Below are 13,609 nucleotides of genomic sequence, written 5' to 3'. Positions count from 1 at the left end.
TCTGCATCAGATATGAATGAGTCAAACAGCTGACAGATTTGCAAAGACCTTAATTTTAACATCTGGACATAATGCAATTTTACTTAATGAACTGCATCTTTGGAAACTCCGAAACCACAATGACGAGTGATAGACTGGGTACAAAGGCAGTATTAGAGGGCCACTGTTTTGGCTATAGTTTATTAAATCACTGGGTGTGTTTTTTTACATTATAGAGCAAAATGGTATACACTTAAAAAATATGAATGAACTCATAGACCTTTTCTGAAAAATTGAATAGATTAAATAGTTTAATATAAAAACGGAACAGAATCTGCAGAAGCTAATTAAAATTTTGAGCTTGACTAGGTATGAATGTGATTTGTTGATTAGTCTTAAAACTATTTAAAATAAATAAGAATGTCTTTCCATGTCACACTGTCCTCTGCTGGACTTAAAGGAGTACAGCTTTTTACAATTTGTATCCTGCACAAATAGTGTAGAAAACAGCAAAACTAGCAAAACTGGAAAACCTGCACCATAATCTTTAATGTTTTTACACAGGTTTAACAGACCTGACCTAAGATTTGATTGTATCCAGAGGGTGGCATTTCAAGATACACTACCAGTCATAAGTTTGGACACACTTTCCCATTAAATGCTATGGGAACGTGTGTACAACTTTGTGTTTGTGTTTGTGTTTGCTGTCTTTGTTGTACACTATTAAAGGGTAATCTGAATTCCCTAGAAACAGTCTAAATAAATGAATGTGATAAGAACGCACCACAGAGAACATCACCCATTCGGATAAATGATGAAATGTTCATAAACTTGCCAGGATTTAAAGCAAGTGAAAAACACAATAAAATCAAAATGAGGCAGAAAGTGGGATTTAAGAATAAGAAAAAAACAGACTGCTCCACAGGAATCAGCTTATGGGAAGTGTGTGATGGGGAGTGGTGAGGCTTGTAGAAGCAGACAATACTTCTTATCTCTGCACTTGTCCATTTATTGAATCTTTATTCCTGTGCCATGCTCTTACTCTCCAGCCTGTTGCTAAGTTACTGCCACCCATATCCAAGAACTGCCACAAAGAAGAAATGACAGAAATAAAGAACTAAGTAGAAAAGCTATAATGGGCAACTATTCTCCTGGCATCAAGCTTTCAGTGTAGGTGGATGGTACAGGTACACTGTGGGTAATGAAACTCTTTCTCCAGTAATTTCTGATTTGGATTTATTGGCAATAAAGCCACCTGTGGCAAACGCCCCCTCACATGAATGGCATTTTGGGAAAAGCATAGCGCTGCTTGTCCTCAATAAAAACCTACAGGCTGGGTCAGATGGCAGCCAATTAAGGCTGAACAAGTAGAGAACAGGTGGGGAGGGAGGAAGAGGAGGGAGAGAGGGGGGATGGAAGGGTCCTGACCTGCGTTACAGATCTATCCAGAGCCTTTTAAGCTTTTCAGTGTAAGAATGTTGTTGCAAGGAGCCCATATCGAAACTCAATCACACTCAGAAAAATCAGTGTTTGTTCAACCTCAGACGGCTTAGCTCTCCTGTTTTGCCAGTTTAACTGGCAGGTGTGAGGGTCAAGTGGGGGCGATATGAGTTTTTCTCAGGTGCACCGTCAGCCGACTTATGAAATGTGCCCCTCAATCGCTGATGTGGGACAATGTGTAGTTGTGTTGTTTTGCTTTGCAATCTGACCTTCTTCCCTCTGGATCTGAGGGCATTTCCCACCCTGGGGTGATGGCTTATATAAGGAGAAAATAAACATTAGTAAATAAAAATTTAGCTCAGAATACACTAGGATGGAGATTGGAAAAAGTACAAGAGGCCTTTCTTCCTTGTTTTATTTTATTTATTATTTTTTTTAAATGTCTTACAGCTGTTGGAAGTCCAATGCAGCCTGCTGTTAAATATGACATATAGACTGAGAGAAAGGAATTGAAGGAACAAAGAAGACAAACTGACTGAATTTGGTGAGGAGACACAACACACTATGCTAGCCTGAGATGTGGAGATGTTCTTAAATGGAATTGAAGGCTTTGGGTGGTGGCTAAGTGCATGTCTGCTTCTAAAAGAGACAGAACAGAGATTTCTTCAGTGAGAGTGATGAAATCTGTAATCTTTTTTTGAAACAAATAGATTTTCATCTGCCTTTCGGGTTGCTGCATGCTCAAATCTCTGCAAAAGCAATGAAGTCATTATCTCCTTCAAGTAGCTTTAATGACTGATGGTTGTGTAGTGTAGGGTTAATGTGGGGGCAACACTGCTGCGTGCTGCTGCTGCAATTGATACCAGTATGTAATTAATGACTGTATGTGATTAGTAGCCCCAAATGTGGCAAAACTTTTCAATTTAAAACATGGCCTCTAACATTCTCTCTATATATAACATCTTTTTTTTCTAAAAGGGAACTTTGCTCTTGTCATGCTTGCCAGCATTTAATTGTTTACACACACTCTTCAAGCACACCCAGGGACACGAGGCTCAATAGAGGTCCTGTATTTGCTTTGATTAGCTAATACTGGAGCATCTTGGGAAGAAGAGTTAATTGGAAAGGGGGGATGCTTTGAGGAATGTCAGGTGACAAGGCTCAAAAGGGTGTGTCTATTTTGAGTCATGAGTCGTGTCAAGCCCTGGGTCAGCATCACTATTAGAAAGAAGTGGTGTAAGGAGGAGGGTGGGGTCACGCTGCAAATCTCTGTCGCTAAGGATTTCTTCACTTAGTTTGTGTTGCTAGGCTGCCAGCTCTCATATGTTTAGTTGAAACTTTCCTCTTCAACTCTAGTTTTAATGGAAAGACTGGGGTGCCTCAGCACACTGCTACCACTGAAATCCTATTGGCCATCCCTGTGTCTACCCCAGATCTGACCGGAAGAACTGTTTCAAGCCTTCTGACAGCCTGTACTGTAGACACCTGCAGGGAGAACATCTGAGAGGAAGGTTGACTCATTTTCCAAAAGACGTGTCCTCAGTTGCTCCTTCACTTCACCTTCTGAGAATAAGCAGACAAAACACGTCATGGGGTTTATTATCACTGGTCTTGACTAGTTTGTTAATTTCAGAACAAATTGGGTGTTAAAATCATCTAAATCCTCATCCTCTGACAGTAAATAATACAACCCTTTACTTTGTGGATCCTCAGAAATTTTTCCGTAAAAAAAGAGAGAAAGTCTTGGCAGAAAATTCCCAGCTGCATGGATATTTCTGCTAATCCAAAAACAGAATATGTGTACTTCCACACACACTTCCTATTGCAGTCATGGATATGTCTGTTAATCCAAACACAGAAAATTCTGTACTTTCATAGCTCTGTGGCATTCAAGGAATGATGCCACAATGAACAAAAAGGAAAATATTTAAACCAAATCAAAATATTTACTTGGATTGTTAGCAAGTGATTGAATTGAATTTATTAAAGATTAGTTATAAAGGACAAACAACAGATGTTTTGCAGATGTTCCTATCGATGGCTAATTCGGCATCCATCTTATATCCTACCTGTACTGTGAGCTCTCTCCAGCCAGTAAGACAGTCTTATCTTGGATCTTATATCTCACTCTCTCACTCTCTCTCCTTTCTTCTCTTCCTTTAATAATGTCTTCTTGTGTTTCCTCGCTGAATCAGCCATGGTGCGTGTTCAATACGGCCAGTGTGTTTATATCGGCTTGCTAGTGTGTGATGCGGAGTCCCGGAAGAAAAAGTTGTATAGTGTGGTTTCTCAGCCTTGGGATGCTGCTGGGCAGCAAAGGCTTCAAAAATGCACATTATAGATGTCACTGTGCCACCAAATGAGTGTGGAATGCAGAGTTTTAAGGTCAGAAAGTTATGTAGTGTGTCTTTAAGTTCTTATCCAACACCATTTTAACTGCCAGTAAAACACGTAGCTTCTTCTTCTTCGGTTTTGGCAGTCTAGACACAACCACGATATATCACGGCTATTTACCATTCAATGATAAAACACATGAGGTAGACGTAGCGGTGAGTGTGACAACTTTAACATTCAAATAATTAAAAATCCCAACAACACTGTCTAAATGTAAACATAATACAGGCAGTAAAACATATAACTCAAATTTAGAGGGTAACAATTACAAAAGGTTCAATTCTTCATGAATATGTATTTCTCATGTGTCTTTGCACACTTGGTACTATGGCTCTGTGATTCTGGAGATAAGTCAGTCATTAGGATACTAAAACGATGTTAAACTAAAGAACTTTGAGAGGAGAAAACTAATCTCGGGTGACTCCAGAGCACAGGACTATAGATACATTTTGATAGGAAGTTCTTGTTCCTAAGATACAATGCACAACTTAAAAAATACAAGTAAAACTATTGAGAAAAGTAAAGAAAATTCCATCAAATTTTAGTGGTACATTTGGCCCTATTATTACCAACTTTTCTGTGTATTAAAAAGAACCTTACAGTGGGAATTCAGTACAACAAATGGAAGTACAGATAGGAAGGCATTATATTCATAATTGGGCATTTTTCTTCTTTAATTAGTTATTAATTCATTATTTAACCATTAATATTAATAATAGAATATAATATTAATATAATATTAATAATTATTGAGTAAAAAGAATAATCAATAATCGCTCAATTATTATTTAATTAATTCTTTCTTTAACTTTAATTTATCACCTTGGAAAAAAAAACTTCTCTGCAAAACCTCTGGAGACTGCAGCTCATCTTGTTAGCCAGTGTTTTGGTACTTTCACATCCATGCACCCATGTAAGCCCATATCATGGCATTCCCACTTCTGTGTTTCATTACTTCACATTCACTTTGGTTATCCTGAATGTGTTCACAACAAATAAATTGGAGCCAGTCTAAATTAACCAAATTTATCTCAATCTCAAATGGCCACATTATTTTCATGATATTTAATCAATTTTGATGTTGAAATTTTGTGCTAGAAATCAAGGTGTCCATAAGGCTTAAGTATTTTACACTGTGTGAACTGTTACAGAATTTAACTTTCACTGATAAATGTTGTGCCAAGTCTGGAGCATCTGTTTTTCTGAGCTAGATTGACAAGGTTTAAAGCAAATTGAGTAATTTTAGGAGGATATGTCACAGCGGCAAGGTTGCAGACCCAGAAAGCAGACAGGGATCTACAGCTGAGAAACAAAAGGGTTTTATTGTGTGAAAAAAAGTCTGGTGCACTTGGAGGAACCGCAAGTGGGCAGACAGATGAACTTTGGTTCCTTGAGTTGATTTAGAGGGCTGTGGATGCAGGATTGGGTCAGGACCAGGAGGTGAGGTATATCCAACAGTATGCGGAGCTTAAGCAGGGTTCTCTGAAAAAAACAATGCACAAATTAGGCCTGAAACATGAGCAAGACAAAATTCTCAAGAATGAAGTAGACCAGATACCACATGTTGTTAGTTTAACAATCTGGCGTTGAATGAAGGATGGACTGTGCATACTGCTGGTGTAATGAGTAGATGAATGGCAACTGTGCCTTAGGAACCTGTTAGAGGAAACAGCCACACCCCCACACACAAAACGCAAACACAAGGGGGAAAAGGAAGAAACAGAAGGGCAGACAATGGAGTCCAGAGACCCATGACAGGATAATCTCCACAGCTCTGATTAATGGTACAGTGGATTTTAAGTCCTAGTAGAACCATGATACTGACATGAACACTGAACCAGAGGTGGACAATTTCATAACTATCAATTTACTTTTAAGATCACTGGATGATCACATTTTTTTATCAGTCTTTCTTATTTAGTTATTTTATTTTATTCCACTTAAGAAAAACTCAACTCAGAGGTTTCATTCTCAAGGTGAAATAGACAAGGTGATGTTATGATTGCAGAGCTGAAAACAGTTTTACTCTAGCTTTTAAAACTGCTGAGGAAAGCTTTAAAAAGTCAGTTTCCAGCTATCATAACACAAATAGAATATTACTACAAATGTATTGATGGAGGAAAACATTCTACCTAAACTTGGGCAATTTACTGTAGCTGGAGCATGAGATAAGCATTTCTCCAAAAATAACTGTGACCTAATGTAAAATAAGTTCAGATTTAAAACGCATATCTTTCCTTTAGAGGTGAGCAGGAATTCATGAATGTGGCTCTGAAAATCTCAAATCCTCATGTTATCATGTACTAATATTATTTCTTCAGAATCAGCTGTTTTCTTTTCTAGCTCTTGCAGCGCAGCATGTGAGTACAGCTTCTCGTTGCAACGTGTGCACGATGACGGCTCAATAGGAGTGACACAGAGAAGTCGCTTGTCATGGATAGGGTTGCCAAATGCTTTTGCCATAGAACAAGAGAATTAATCTAATTTAAGCCAAAGGCTGCAGGAATTTAGCAAAGAGTTCTTCTATTACAACCCTCTATGGCTCATGAGAGTTTAAAAGTTTAAATATTATTTTATGTTGTACACTTTATTTGAATTTTCGATTTGTGTAGTTTGTATTACATTTGGCTTTCATTCAATATTTAAAATAATACTTTCAAAACCAAGAAGGATCTCAATATCCAGTCTATGTGAAAAAAAGCAACTTTTTCTTTATTTAAATTTTTCTCTGTTTACATCTTCATCAGTGGCCGAACAGGATGATTAGATAAAAAAAAAAAAAAAAAAAAATCAAGTGTTCTTCAGGCATTTTAGCACCATCATGTGGTCAAATGAAAATGCAGCAACCCTGTCAGGACAGCATACATACACTTATAGGCCACTTTATTGGGTGCACCCATTCAATTACCTTTTAACACAAATCCGCCAATCACATGGCAGCAACTCAGTACATTTAGGCTTGCAGGCATGGTACAGGCAACTTACTAAAGTTCTTGCCATGCACCAGGAATGGGGAAAAAAAGGGATTTAAGTGACTTTTAATGTAATTTGGTTGTTGGTGCGAGAAGGGCTGATCTGTGTATTTCAGAAACTGCTGATCTACTGGGATTTTTACACACAACCATCTCTAGGGTTTACAAAAATGGTCAGACAAAGAGAAAATATCTAGTCAATGGCAGTTGTCTGGACAAAATTTCTCGTTGCTATCAGAGGTCATAGGAAAATGGGCAGACTGGTTAGAGATGATAGGTAACAGTAATTCAAATAACCACTGCTTACAACAAAGGAATGCCTCATACCATCTCTGCATGCACAATACACCAAACCTTGAAGAAGCTGTGCTACAGCGACAGAAGTCCACACCGGGTGCCACTCCTGTCAGCTAAGAACAGGAAACTGAGGCTACAATTTACACATACTCACCCAAACTGGACAATAGAAGATGGGAAAACGTCTGGTCTGATGAGTAAAGGATTTGTTTGTTTGTTTTTTGTTTTTTTTTGGGGGGGGGGGGGGGGGGGGGGGGGGCTTGGTTAATTTTGATTTTAACACAAGCTAGCACAACAATGGGTGAAGCTGAAAGAAACAACAGGTAATGGAAATGATGAGGTAATAACTACATGATGTCTGGTTTTCAGCACAGTTCCTCGAATGTTCATGTTCCCACCTCATCACCACAAAGGTGCAAATTGATGGGTGGTGTCTGCTCAGGCCTTCTGGAACTGACTAATCAGAGCAGACTGGACTTTTCTGTGGGCTCTTTTCACTTCTATGTTTATAGGAAACATCTAAACATGCAGAAGCAGATAGCACTCCACTTGCTGTTCATTAAGACTTTGATGTCCACTACGCCATGGCCACCATGCACTGTTATTGTGTTCCACCCCAGTCACTGTGCCCTGGATTCACCACCGCTTCTTCTCAGTAAAGGCGCCTCATTGTCCCCTCCCTTTCTTTCTCCTCTAAACCAAAATAACTTTACCAACCATCTGTCACTGGGCTCACAGGTCTTCTGTTGCTTAGGAACAAGTCAGACCGTCACGTTCATGTATGCAGCCTCCTATGAATATACAGTATTTATAGTTAAACAAACAATAATCACTAAGTAGAAAACGTATCTCTTTCTGTGAGTGGTCCATCAATGAAATGTGCGCCATTCACATAAAATCCCCATCAAGATCAAATGATAAAATCAGCAACAGGGTTTTTAGTGTATCAAGTGTTGAAAACATAAACTTCTTAAGAATGAGGTGCCACATTTTCTCAAGGATTTGATAGCGCAAAAAGTGACATATTTATTGAAGTCTTTTTCTTCTTGGCTTCACCAGCACCCCCCCCCCCCCCCCCTTTTTTTGTATTCTTTGAAGTTTTGTTGTGTAAAGCCTCAAAGTGGCAATGTTAGGTAGCAGAGGATTTACATATTGACAGAAAGATTAGGTGCAACTATACAGTATTTTCCATAATGACTGCAGAGAATAACAGAACAAAATTGTGCAGCTGAATACATGCTGCTGATTAATTTGTTGCAATTAAGTCTAAAAGCCAATGGGATAATTTGATCTTATTGTCAACATCAACTATGCATTGTTCCTCTGTTACCAGCCATTAATAAATTATCTGAAAACAAACCACCCCTCAAGCTCATGAAAGGTGTTTGTGGATGGAGCTAATCATTGTTTGTACACATGCTTGTTAGTTGCTTGCTGAAAGCTGCTTACGCAGATATCAGGAGCATTGCAAATTGAATTTCATGGCCTTTGTTTCTGAGCAAACAGCAGATTAATCTCATAGACACTGCTCACGGGTATTGGAGAGGTTCTTGAAGTATCTTAGTAGCTTTTCTTCTTCTTCTTTGTTGAAACAACTTGTCAGTTTCGCATCCATATAAGTGAGGTGAATTATTTAAAAAGAAACTGTCTATGTAACTATTAAATTTCGAGAAAAAAATTTTAATAGCAGTTTCCAGCTGTGGTGTGATGATAAAAGAATGAAATAAGATTACAAAGATTTATTTAGATTGAAGCACCGCTCGCCTATTAGAGCTAAACTTTAGCTTATTGAAACAAATTTCAAGTTTCAAACCAATTAATCAAATTATGTTTGATTAAATAAATGCAGGTAACAAAACTACTTAGTATTCAAATGGAAATTGCTCATAGATGCAGCCTGCCAGCCTTAACAATTTACTTCAGACAAATAAAACCTCACAATCTGCATGAATTGTTATGCGTGATTAATACCAGGATCATGATTTTGAAGGCCACTCCACATTAATAATATTTGCTTAGAAGGTCTCTTGAAGCTTGTCCGTCTTGATAAAAGAGGTTGCAATGGTGTCACATTCACCTGCCAAAGCTGCTGTCTGAAATACTTGAAAGACAAGTTGTCTTTGAATGACACCTTCCAATAACTAATCCAATAAACATCAGATGTTGAGGAATTTAATTTAAGCTCCAGTCTGGGGAGAAAAATAACTTGCTCAAAGAAAGCAGGGGAGGCCCTATTTCTGATACACATTTGCAAAAGTTCAATCATATTTTATTAATTCAAGTCTTCATCTCCAAGTTACAGCTCACTGTGCCTATATTCATCTCTCAAGGCTTCCATGTCACAGTAATGCTTTCCTAAGCAACTACATTAAACTTTATAAATAACTCTCCAAGTTTTTTTTTCCAAATATTCTGCTGCTCATACTGGCTTTAACTCAGTTCAAAATGTCTTTCAGGTAGTTTTAGACACTTTCATATATCATGAATATACAGTATGTCTAAATAAACAATTTTAGTAGTTTTACTTGGGAATATTCACGTTAACAAGACATTTCTTCCAATGTTTCTGAATGAAAAGTAGACGTGCACTGCCTGTCTGCAGGGAACTACACTTGTAAAAGAATTTTTGAATAAACATCTTGCTCTTTAAAAGTTAAATGACATTAAAATATTTGGAAGAGAACAAATGCGATTAAAATACATTATTATTTCTTTCTTGTCGACTTCTCTGTTTTCTTGGTTGCTTACACACCTAAGAGTCCGAGGCCGCCTAACCACCTCCCCCAGTGAGGGGTGGTGGTGGTGTGCTCCAAGGGGAATTCATCATCACTTTAAAACGCACTACGGAGGGAACGGTCGCGGGAGAACACAGGCGCACAGGGAGTGTCTCATATTTCACGGTGAGAAACACCGTGCCGCACTTTGCGCACCGCCTAGAAGACTCACTTAAAAATCCACCAAACGTGGACTTTAACTTGAAACTTACTTTTTACGCACCTGATACGACACTCTAACTGTAGCGGTCTGGCCATGTGGATGCGGTCATTACGCACTGAAGCAGTAGCAGAACTCTTATGTCTGCCAGTTGATCTGGACATTGAAAGCGTGTCGTTTTTCCTTCCTCTTATTATCTTTAATCTGAACAGTCATATGAAGTAGGATTTGCTTGGAGTCCAGGTTTTGTGGTGAGACTGTGCGCCTGTCAACTGGAGTCGTGTGTTTTGTTGCAGTAACCGAAAAGAAACATGAATGTTTCCATCTTCAACGTGACCCAGGGCGCGCTGTTTAACGGCAGTCAGACCCTTGCCGGGGCTCTGGATATATTCTCAAGTAACAGCACGGACGCCACGGTGACCGGCGACGGCGGAGGGTCCCTGGTGCTGCTGCAAGACGAACGCAAACTCTTAGTCATGCGTGTGGTGCAAATCGCGGTGCTGTGTGTCTTGTCACTCACTGTCATGTTCGGTATATTTTTTCTCGGGTGTAACCTTATGATCAAATCAGAAAGCATGATTAACTTCCTGGTGAAAGAACGGAGACCCTCCAAAGATGTGGAAACTGTCATGATTGGGCTTAGCTAGAGTACTGAGGTCAGATGCAGTGGAAAAAAGATCCAGTACCATGACCTGGGTGCGGATTCGAAATCTCAAGATCTGCATTTTTGTGTGTCCTGGAGGAGAAAGATATGCAAAACTTCACATTTCCTTCCGATGAACGACTACAGGAAAGTAGTTCAGCGACCAATGTTTGTGCGTAAAATTCAAGCATTTGTTTACAAGTGGACCGAATTGTTAAATATTTTTGAGTGAATTTATTATTGCCAACTTGAGCAAAGTAATGACAATGTTTACAAGCTGTTACCTCATGTTTAGGTTGGTTATTTTTTTTTGGTAAATTTTAAATGACAAAAAGTATGTCCACAAGCATGATTGTGAATTCTTAAAGTTCCACGCCTGCCACTGTACTCTATGATGGATGTGTGGGTATTCTCCTTAAAGTATTTTTATTGATATCGTTTCGTTAAAAACACTGAATACTGATATTTTGTTGATTCTTTGAACAAAAAAATGTATGGTGTGATTGTGATCCAGTTTGGCATGCTCGCTGATTGATCTGTAAAGTGATTTTTGACTCGTTTTTGCACTTTTGAAACCACTAAAATGCTGCATGAATTATTTTGTAATAAATTGAAATTGCAGCATGCAATTAAAATATTGAAATAAACATGTTAAATTTAGTAATTTCTTTATCAGTTGGATAATATTTGAGCATTGCAAAACACGTTTCAAGAATTCAAGTTTGGAGCTGTATTTAATTTTCATTTTTTTTATAATTCATTAGAATTAGAACTGATTCATGATTAATTTATACCAAACTGAAGAAACTTTTTGAAACCAGTGAAGTGACCCCTCTTCCCTTTACACCTCATCAGATTCAATCATTACTAATTCACCAAATGAACACATTAAATGAATACATTAATGTGCTATAGAGGGTGCACTTTTATACTGACGTGATCATTCTCATAAATGTATAAGAAGTTTTACTGAACATGTTACATTACATAGCTTAAAAAGGAAGATGGCTTATCTAAAGAGTGAACCCCACTTAAAAAAGGATCTGGTATAAGCATTTATTCTTTAGATGAAAGGGAAAGCTGACTTATCTTGAGGACATCTGAGCTCATATTGGCTTTAAAGCGTTAAATCAGATCAGTTGGAGGAATGGCCAACAGCAAACAAGAACACATAAAGGTTAGTCTTGATAACTTTCATTTAAATGCCTCCAAGAGTGCAAGTTCAAAACTCAGAGATGTTGTTTCCTCTCATTTTTTTTTCTGTTCCATCACAAAGTGTTTATTATGAGATCATAAATGTGAAAAACAAGCACTGACCAAAATTAGTGTCCTCAGTGTAGCTGTAGGAGGATTTCTTAGACTGCTATTGCACTCTAAGATATAATTAATGTTCCCATCTGCAGATTGCACAAATCATTTTTATTTTTCAAGCAAAGCAAAAAAAAGCTCCCTAGACTAGCTCACAAAAAATCCAAGCATCAGATATTCGTTATGAATTTTAGGTTTAATTTCTTTTTAATTTTTTTTTTCTCCATGCTTACCTTCCTCCTCCTGCTTTCATACACACCACTCAGACACAACTGATGTTCTCATTATTATTTCAGTACTTGTTAGGAGAGCTGGGGTAGATGAATCCTTACAAACACACCCATGCATTCACACATGCCCCCATTCACCATGCACACATAGAACACTGGGGTGCAACAGAGCAGCAAATTCAAATTAACATTTTCTAGAAAAAACATCAATAAATAAACTCATTAAATGATTAGAATTTCATGGAGATGCGCAAATCCATGTCCATCCAAAATAGAGCAAATCCAAAATGCTCCATTATATTTAAACATAATACATGTGGGTGTATCGTTTTTCAAAACAGCTATTAATTCCTTCATCCATTGATAGCTATTGAAAGTATTGATGTCAGGGTACTATTTGGCACCATTTATGTCTTCTCTGTACACCCACAGCTTCTATGTTTTCCAGAAACGGGAGCTCAAATTTAGTTTAATTTTCAGTTTCAATTCAAACAATTTATTATGTGTATTTGTGAACTCAATCCTTTCTTCCAAAACCCAAGAAAACATTAAACAACACTGTCCTGGTATTGTTCTTTTGTTGTGAAAAGGATGAAGAGTTTTGAAGACAAACTGACAAGGCTAAATTTAAAGGTTTTTTTCTTGAGGCATCCTGTTTTGTCATTGTCACAGGGGTCTCTTGTACCACTAAAGCCTGGGGTAATGGTGCAGACAACACAGTCATTTAAAAAAATGAGGCAACATTATATACATTTGCTCTCCAATTTAATAATGAAGGCAAGCCAGAGTTTAAGGCAATTTACCAGATAATAATATGAAGAAAAGTGCTTGAGTAGTTGGGTGGCATTTTGTTTAACTGGGAGAGCTAAACACCACCTCATCTAGGCTAAAACTTCTTGAAGCAGCCAGTCAAGTTCAAGTCCCAGGCTGGGCCTTTTTTTTGGCTGCATGTCACTCCCCCTCTCTCTGATCCCTTTTCCTGTCCAGTAACGGCTCAATAAAAGCCACTTGGGCCAACACAATCTTTAAAAAAGAAAAAGGAAAAAGTACAACAAATGTTCACTATTGCTTACAATTTCTTAAATTAGATTTAGTCGCTCTAAATTAGATGATATTGTTATCAATTTAGTTTAAAGACACACTATGTAACTTTCTGACCATAAAAACTCCACATTAAGGACTTGTTAGAAGCCCTAGTTACATCTATTATATGCATCTCTGGAGCCATCGTTACCCAGCAGAGTCCCGATGCTGAGAAACCACACTTCACAAGCGACAAGACACACATCAAGATAAGTCTTTTACTGGCTGGAGAGAGCTCCCATAACAGGTAGGATGCTAGATTGGGACTGGGATGGTGGGATCAATGTGCTAAAATTAAATCATTCAGATACAGTAGCAGATGACATTTT

General features: G+C 38.0%; 1 protein-coding gene across 1 annotated transcript; it reads left to right on the top strand.

Annotated features, from left to right (window-relative positions):
- The first annotated feature begins 9,936 nt into the window (after nucleotides 1-9,936).
- Nucleotides 9,937-11,142, top strand: rprml (reprimo-like). The gene has a single exon (XM_041971435.1). It carries the CDS (start codon nucleotides 10,328-10,330, stop codon nucleotides 10,661-10,663), a length of 336 nt encoding a protein of 111 aa, XP_041827369.1. The 5' UTR covers nucleotides 9,937-10,327; the 3' UTR covers nucleotides 10,664-11,142.
- The last annotated feature ends 2,467 nt before the right edge of the window (nucleotides 11,143-13,609 follow it).

Source organism: Melanotaenia boesemani, chromosome 2 (assembly GCF_017639745.1).
Source record: "Melanotaenia boesemani isolate fMelBoe1 chromosome 2, fMelBoe1.pri, whole genome shotgun sequence".
Taxonomy (NCBI): domain Eukaryota; kingdom Metazoa; phylum Chordata; class Actinopteri; order Atheriniformes; family Melanotaeniidae; genus Melanotaenia; species Melanotaenia boesemani.
This window is presented reverse-complemented; position numbering and strand designations above follow the sequence as displayed.